The sequence below is a fragment of the Corvus brachyrhynchos genome, unplaced genomic scaffold (assembly GCF_000691975.1).
Source record: "Corvus brachyrhynchos isolate BGI_N302 unplaced genomic scaffold, ASM69197v1 scaffold10, whole genome shotgun sequence".
Taxonomy (NCBI): domain Eukaryota; kingdom Metazoa; phylum Chordata; class Aves; order Passeriformes; family Corvidae; genus Corvus; species Corvus brachyrhynchos.
The window spans coordinates 4,414,459-4,422,684 of NW_008236180.1; the positions used below are offsets into that span (position 1 = coordinate 4,414,459).

The following is an 8,226-nucleotide window of genomic DNA, read 5'->3' on the forward strand; positions in this document are numbered from 1 at the left end:
CCTTCCTCTTGATTACTGTGCTGTAACTTGGGGTGATTCCCTGTGCCCAGGTGTCCGGTTCCGGGCTGCGTTGGGCTGGGACACATCAGTGGCAAATACGCGTCTCACCGGAGCGCCTCCGGGTGCCCTCTGGCAGCCCGCAGGCAGAAGGAAGGATCCCTCAACGGCTCCTCATTTTCCTGGAAGTCCTTGAAGAACGAAGGCCCAACCTGCCCCACCCCAGGCTGTGATGGTTCTGGCCATGCCAACGGGAGCTTCCTCACTCACAGAAGGTAAATCCCAGGGTTCAAATCAGTGTGTGATGATGTTGCTGTGGACTGATTACCTGCCCCAAGATGCTGCTTGAGCAGTGTTCAGCTCCTCAGGCAAGGCTCAAGAACTGGTGCTTTTGATGCTGAGTTCAGTCAGGTTGAAGTTTACTGAACAGAGAAAATGTGTGGTTATTTTGATATTCACAGAATCACAGAACGGTTTGGGTTGGAAGGGACCTTAAAGATCACCTCACTCCAACCTCCTGCCACAGGCAGGGACACCTTGCTCTGTCCCAGGTTGTTCTAAGCCCTGTCCAACCTGGCATTGGACACTTCCAGGGATGGGGCAGCCACAGCTTCTCTGGGGAACTCTGGCCTCACCACCCTCACAGGGAAGAATTTCTTCCTAACCTCTAATCTAAATCTCTATTTGCATGCTGGAACAGAACTTGAGCACCACAAATAGGAGTCTGGTGCCCAAGAGAACCAGACTCATCTCCCCCTCCTCACCTGGCACAACTCTCTTAGGAAGCAATGTGTTTTTAATCTTTGCTTAAAGAAAATTGCTCTCACTTTATAAATGGGGAGTTTTGTGGCATTATTCATAAAGCAATTTCCTCTGTTCCATAAAAAGCTTTTAGAAGAACTGTCTCGCAGCTTGAATTCCACCAAATGGCACATGCTCTTATGTTGGAACATAAGCACCTATAAATACTGAGAGTTTATGAAACCCATTTTTACTTGTTTTTCAGTTTGTCAGGGTGTCCAAGAGCTACTTTTGCTGGGAAGAAAGGAAAACTCTCAGGGGATGAAATTCTCAACACAAAGTTCAAGACCAGCGATGGTAAGGTTTTTCACTCCTTTGCCTTGCAGGCGTGTCAGGGTATTGAGCCTGTGGATCTTTTTCTTAATAGACTAGGGAGATTTCAGCTGAAATCTAGACACAGATTTCAAGGACACCCATTCCTTGCGTTTTCTGGGTGCTTGTGGTGGCATGGTACCAGTCTCACTCCTTGAGTCACATATTTTAAGGGAGCAACAATAAAGAAGGCAAAAGAAGTAATGCTGAAATTCAGATTTTTTTTCCCTTCATATATTCACTGGCATTTTTACAAATCCCTTGCAGTCATTCAGCAATTTTCACCTATTCAGGGCTTTTAATACTGAGATATTTCTGGATCTGGAATTTTGTTAGCAATGGCACTTTGCATTTCCAGTGCTATTACTGAGCTTTCTGTGGTATTTGACAAGTTTCAGGCATTGAACTTGAATACTTAGATAGTTTGGAACCTATAAATACCTGCCCTCCTCTAGAATTATTGCTTTATTTTATGGACCTTGTAATTTCTCATCAAGACATGCATTAGTTTTTTAAGTGGCATCATTCCAAACTCAGGATTGGAGAAAGTGACCTGGTTGTTAAGGACAATCAACCTTGCTGGGTATGGGGATATGTTGGACTCCAACTGCTCTGCTGTCCTTTGCTTTTGCATTTGCATATTGACCTGTTCAAGTATCATTGAACTGTGATGATAAAAACATTAATTATAAAAAAAAAATAGAAGAAAAAAGGCAGGTGAGAGGTATGTCCTGTTTAGAGAGGATGGTGCAGCAGGATGGGCTCAGCAGAAAGCCCAACACTTTTGTTTTACCCAAGAGCATTAGCTGACTGCCCGTGACCTTCCCTCCCGCAGTTCTGGAGAACGATGAGGAGATCAAGCAGCTGAACAAGGAGATCAGTGAGCTGAACGAGTCCAACTCAGAGATGGAAGCGGCCATGGTGAAACTCCAGTCCCAGGTTTGTCCATGCATTCAAGCCCAGGGGTGCAGGGTGTTGGTGGGTGCCACTGGTGAGGGTTGGTAACCCTGCCATGCTCCTTGCTCCACAGATCTCCACCATGGAGAAGAACCTGAAAAACATTGAGGAGGAAAACAAAATCATAGAGGAGCAAAATGAAGCCCTGTTCCTGGAGCTCTCAGGGTTGAGCCAGGCTCTCATCCAAAGTCTTGCCAATATCCGCCTTCCGCACATGGTAAGAAACTTCGACAGTGCTCGGCCCGAGCCGGCGTCACCGAGGGAGCTGTGCCAAACCCAATTCATGATAAGGCTTATTCACAATTAAAGAGTGGAAGAATTTCTTTCCGTACACCTATGTGTCCTTTATAAGATCAGTACTTTTCCCTTATCTCTGAAGCTTGCATTTTATCTCCCTTTTGTTGTCATTTTCTGCTGATCTCCCTTTGTATCTATTGTTCTGTCTCATTACATCTGGAAGCACTATCACAAAATAGGAAACTTTATCAAGGGCACCCAGTGCCTTTTAGGCTAAGACAGCACAAGCAGAGATCAGGAGGGATTGGATTTCAACGTCAGAAAGATCTTAGAGCTCTTATTATAATGCAGGTAGTTTCAATTCAGTTTTGAATAGCTGGCAGCTAAAGAATAGCATTCTTAAAGAGAGTGTATTTTGTTTAATTTAACAAGGTCTAACAGCCCACAGCATGTTACCATAGAGTTACTGAGAAATGAAAAGACTGCATTAAAATAGTAAAACCACAAAAGGCTATTAATTACCTTCTCTCTATTCCCAGGAATGTAATTACTGTTGTCAAAACCAGGTGTGTGGAGGTGGGGCTCGTGTTGTTGAGAAAGCTGTCCTCTTACAACTCATAAAGACCATTGCAATGATCAGAGGAATGAGCTTTTGATTTATTTTTTCTTCCATCCTTTTTTTTTTTTCTTTTTCTTTTTTTTTTGGGAATCCTTTTCATTGGGGTTTGTATTTAAATTCAGGCTGGCTGGAGAGAAGCCATCCTCCAGCAGAGCAGTTTTGGATAGTATTCACCCAGCTGCCTAACTGGCAGAAAACCACTCGCTGAGAGCTTTTTTGTAAAATATTTGACACATAAAGGTCAAATAAACTGTTCAGCAAATATTTTTTCAAGGTTTCAGGCAACTCCAATTAAATGATGCCTATGAGACTTGTATGCTCATTTTATTCCCGTTCTTTTTCTTCCTGCTCTCTCTTTTCCCCCACTAAGCCCAAGTTAGATATTTGCAATGCCCCTCAAAAGCAGAAGCTGTACTGCAGCAGAGAGCTGGGCTGGGCAGCTGTGAGCCCAAGGTGACCTGACTTTGACTTTGGTTCTCTCCGTGATGTTTCAGCAGTCCTGTCGTCCTCCAGCCCTTCATTTCCATGCCTTAATTCAGCCTCCAGCCTGTCAGGCTGCCTGTACACACTTAACCTGATGCTGTTAATAGTTCCACAAGGCCAGTGCATAAAATTAAGGACCTGGTTAAGATCCGGTGGGATCAGGGAGATGATGAGATTGCCGTAGGTGCAGCACTGCACACAAAAAAGCTCCGATGGGGAGACCTTTATCTGTCTGTACATACAGAGAATCATGGAATGGTTTGGGTCAGAAGGGACCTTAAACCTCACCTTGTTCCAGCCCCCTGCCATGGGTAGGGATAGCTTCCACCAGACCAGGTTTCTCCAAGCCTGGCATTGAGCACTTTCAAGAGGCCACAACTTCTCTGGGCACAAAAATACACAGAAGGTTTATTGCAAAGACTCTCATTCGCTTCCTGCTCTTCTACTAACACTTTTATTTGGCTTTTTTTTTTTGGCTGCAGGAACCAATTAGTGAGCAGAACTTTGATGCCTATGTGAACACGCTGACAGACATGTACACTAACCAGGAGTGCTACCAGAACCCGGAGAACAAGGACCTGCTGGAGAGCATCAAGCAAGCCGTCAAAGGCATCCAGGTGTAGTGCCGTGGGATGGAGAGCAGCAAGCAAACAGACTGTAAGATGGAACTTTCCCTCCAAGTATTCAGGTTTACAAGTTAGAAAACTTGTTTAATGAATGAAAAAAAAGAAAAAAAAAAAAAAAGGACCAAAATGTAACCAAGAGGCCATTTCTGAGACGTGGAACTGATCGAACTCAATGTTCTCGTTTACTTAACTTTGGACCTTCTTGAGAAAAGTGGGATTTTTTTCTACCTGGACCACAAGGTAGATCAGGATGGAAGGTTAAATTCTCCAGTAGGCTGTGGGGCTTGGTAGCAGGTGAAGAGCAGGCATCTTTCATGAGTTGCTGTGCTCTTGCAGAGTTGATCCAAGGGTTAAGATGTTACAAGAACAGGGTCTTGTCCGATCCAAGACTAGTGTATGACTGGCTTAAACCCTCATGTTGTCTATGGTCGTATGTCCAGATCACCTACTCACACATGAGTTATGTTCTATGTTGCTACAAGTGCTGGAGCTGCAAGCTACCTGTAAATCTGAACCTGTGCTGGGCCTCCCAACCGTGAAGTGTTCAGATATCCACTGGGCATGGGAACTCTGAAGTATTATAAAGTAGCTTATTTTTATTTTCTGAAAGAAATCTGAAGAGCAGTTCTGGATCTCCAGTGGAAAGCGCAATGGAAAAAAGGTTCTCAGGGAAGCTTTTGGAGTTTGCAACTACAGTATTCCTTTGTCTGTCTTAAATATGAGAGTAGCTATTATGAATAGGCCAATTCCAGATATTTCAAACAGAAGAATTTCTTTAATGTGTCATGGTCCGGTGTATATGATTTTTTGGAAATCTGTTTGATGACAGTTCTGGTTCTTTTCATTATTGTGATCATCCCTACAGTGGCGCAGTACTGCCAGTCCAGAGATCATACATCAATGCCAGAGAACGGTTGAGATTGCAATGAACAAAACAAAACAAATCAAAAAGAAGCAAAAACCAACAAAAAGAGAGATGTTAATTGATGGCCAGAAAAGTGCTTATGTACCGTGAACCAGGAGTTGATTTCTTACACGTATCCACAGGGCAATGAGGACGGTTTGGTTTGGTGTTCTAGGATTTGCGTGAAATCACAGCGCGAGCGCCATTCTGCAACAAAAAAAAAAGGGAAAAATGGAAAAGAAAAAGAGGATTCAGGTATTGGGAATTCTTCCAAAGAAGCAGTTGTAAGCAGCTGGGTACATGCAGCCCTCTGTGCATTTAGAGAACAACTCTATGAATGTCTTTGCAACGCTGCTCTGCAGCAGCCACTCCATGGCCAGGGCCAGCTGTCACCCCACGGGGCTGCTCCTCACCTTTGCTCCCATCCGGAGCTCGCTTCCTTCTCCAAACACTTCAGTGAGGCAAAACCCCCTGAGGGGTCCCAGCGTGGGGGCATCCCACATCCCATATCCTGCATCCCTCCCGGCCATGGGGTGGGCAGAACTGGGGAGGATCTTGTTGACCCCAGCTAAAGGCAAGACTGTGGTGTCATTTCGAGCCAAATCCTGTAGATATTTAGGGTGTAATTCACAATTTGGAGAAGTCAGTGGAAAGTCCTAGTGACTACCATGGCCACTGGATCTGGCCTGGAAGCCCATGAGTGGCTTGATTGGAGTCGTCCCCCGTGTTGAGTTCCATAGGGCAGTTGGCCTGCGTGGGTTTGCTCCCATAATTAAGTGTGTGCAGGATCAGGCTCCACGAGTTCACTTACTTTAGAACCCATTCCAAGTGCAAAAATAGAAAAGAAAAGGTAAAAAAAAAAGGTATAAAATTTGAGGTGTTAAAAACACAACATTCTTAACATGTAAATAGAGTCCAAATTGATTGTGACTGCAATTCAGTTAGTATTTAAAAGTAGAGAAATTGCACTTACTGGAAGAAAGAGAAGAAAAAAAAAAGTAGTTAGTTTAATTATCCTGTAAATTATTTAATTTTGGCAAGATGTATGTAATTTATATTTACAACACCTTATGTTAACTTTTTGCTATTTATTTAACTTTTTTATTTATTAATTTTATACTTATTTTAAACTGGACACTGCACCATAGAAATGAAGAAAAAAGAAGCAAAAAAAAAGTTAAAAATTAAAACCTTTGACCATAAAAAATGATATTCCAAAAAAAAAGAAAAAAAAGAAAAAAAACCCTATCTACAACTCCTACTTGTAATTTTGATGCAACCAAGTTATTTTTTATATATTTTGTTATTTATTCTTTTAATGATGGGAATTTTTTTAAAGATATTTTATAACTGAGACATTTTGATAATTTTTTGGTTTGTTTTTTTGCGGGGGCAGGGGCACTGGGGGGAAGAGAGACTTTTTCAGTTTTTCTTTTCTTTTTCATTCATATTGTTTCAGGCACTGATAACAGGAAATGAAAATTCTGTATTTATTATTTATTTAATATTTAAGTCGGGAAAAAAATGAACTGTGCTCTTGTTGTATATTTATTTTGTCGTTTGTGTGTTGGTTATGTGATGACTGAGTACTTGTTTATGTGAAGGAATACTGTTAATATTTAAATAATAAAGAGTCACATTGAAAGTTATAGCAGGCTACATGTTATTCTGTGAAAACGAATACTGTGATCTACTTTCCTCAGGAAATGTATTTTGCAGACAGAACTTCCTTATGTACTGGCAGGGTTATTTCATAATAAAACCCAGTTCTGTTTGTGACTTTAGTTCCTATGGTCTTTCTTCGAGCTGCTGCCAATGTGTCCCCACTGGGCTTTGTCCTCGTCCTGCACCATGACTTGGGGGTGGTCAGAATGTCCCTGCTGACCTGGAGCTCCAGGCAGGGACTGTGCACTTCCCACCTGGCTCTTCCCACCTCCTAAGCTGGGGGATTTAAGGGGAATTTAGGTTTGATATCTCTGAAGGCTTTGGAGAAGGAGCTGCCACCATCCGGCCAAGCACGTGCTTAAAATCCCACTAGTGCTGTGATGGGGAGAGTCATAAGTCCCAGGAATGCTGCAGGCAGAACTCCTCTGGGCAGGACTTGCCCCCTGCAACCCCAGTGCTCCACATCCCCAGGAGTGCAGGAACACCTCTGCTATGGATGCAGGTTGAGAGAGCTGGGGTGTTCAGCCTGGAGAAGAGAAGAGCCTCTTCCAGTGCCTGAAGGACCTCCAAGAGAGATAGAGAAGGACTTGGGGAAAGGGTGTGGAGGGACAGGACAGGGGGGATTGCCTTCACACTGACAGAGGGCAGGGTTAGATGGGATATGGGGAAGGAATTCTCCCCTCTGAGGGTGGTGAGGCCCTGGCACATGTTGCCCAGAGAAGCTGTGGCTGCCCCATGCCTCGAAGAGGTCAAGGCCAGGTTGGAAGGGGCTTGGAGCAACCTGGGATAGTGGAAGGTGTCCCTGTTCATGGCAGGAGGTTGGAATGAGATGGTCTTTAAGGTCCATTCCAGCCCAAACCATTCCAGGATTTCATGATCTTGTGGCTTTGTGCTCCCACAGGTGGTGTGTGAGCAGAGGAGATGCCATTGGGAGTGGTACGGGAGATGCCAGCCCTGGGATGCGACACAGAGATGGACACTTTTCCCTCCTGGATTTCCAAAAAGCTTCACCAAACCGATCTCTGAGGTTTAGCTCAAATGCTGGGCAGTGGCTGGTTTTTGTCAACAAGATTCGCTCAGTTGCCTCAACCCAACTGTGATGTTCGCAGATCGCCCTCCTGGAAGAACGGAGCCTTTTCTCCAGTAAGAGTTTATGTTTTGAAGCTGTGGCAATGAAGAGAATTTTTCACTGATCACTGTGTTGGAGACATAATTTCTAAAGCTGCCAAAATTCAGTTTTGCTCTGCTGTAGCTGAGGTGAAATAGGGTAAATCACGTTAAGGCCATTTGGAGCTGAGTGAATTGGATCAAATGGGAATTTCAGGCAGGTTCATCACCAAGAAATTCAATTGTCTGATTAACTGAACTGAACTTCTCTGTCTGTCCCTGCACGGAAGCACAAGCACTGCTGGGTTACAGCAGAAGGAGGTGGTCCTACCACAGGCATGAAGGTAAAGGGAGCAGAGTGAAATACAACCAAAAAGGTAAGAACTGCAGTCAGAAAAGCATAGAGAAAAGTTTGGGTTTCCTAAAGATTTCCTAAAACCTTTCCTTGAGCATGTACATGGCCATGGGTGCTCACTGGAAGTTTTTTTGCCTTCATTTGCTGTCTGCAAGGTGTGCTG

General features: G+C 43.8%; 1 protein-coding gene across 3 annotated transcripts in view; it reads left to right on the forward strand.

The window, feature by feature from the left end:
- The window catches only part of MYT1 (myelin transcription factor 1), a 42,274-nt gene extending 35,554 nt beyond the window's left edge, over positions 1-6,720 (forward strand). For all 3 annotated transcript variants that reach the window (XM_017734051.1, XM_017734056.1, XM_017734061.1), the window contains 5 exons: positions 51-272; positions 1,004-1,095; positions 1,946-2,049; positions 2,141-2,284; positions 3,889-6,720. In XM_017734051.1, the coding sequence (XP_017589540.1) occupies positions 51-272; positions 1,004-1,095; positions 1,946-2,049; positions 2,141-2,284; positions 3,889-4,029 (703 nt within the window). In that variant the 3' untranslated portion in view covers positions 4,030-6,720. The remainder of the gene's footprint in view (positions 1-50; positions 273-1,003; positions 1,096-1,945; positions 2,050-2,140; positions 2,285-3,888) is intronic.
- Positions 6,721-8,226: the final 1,506 nt, after the last annotated feature.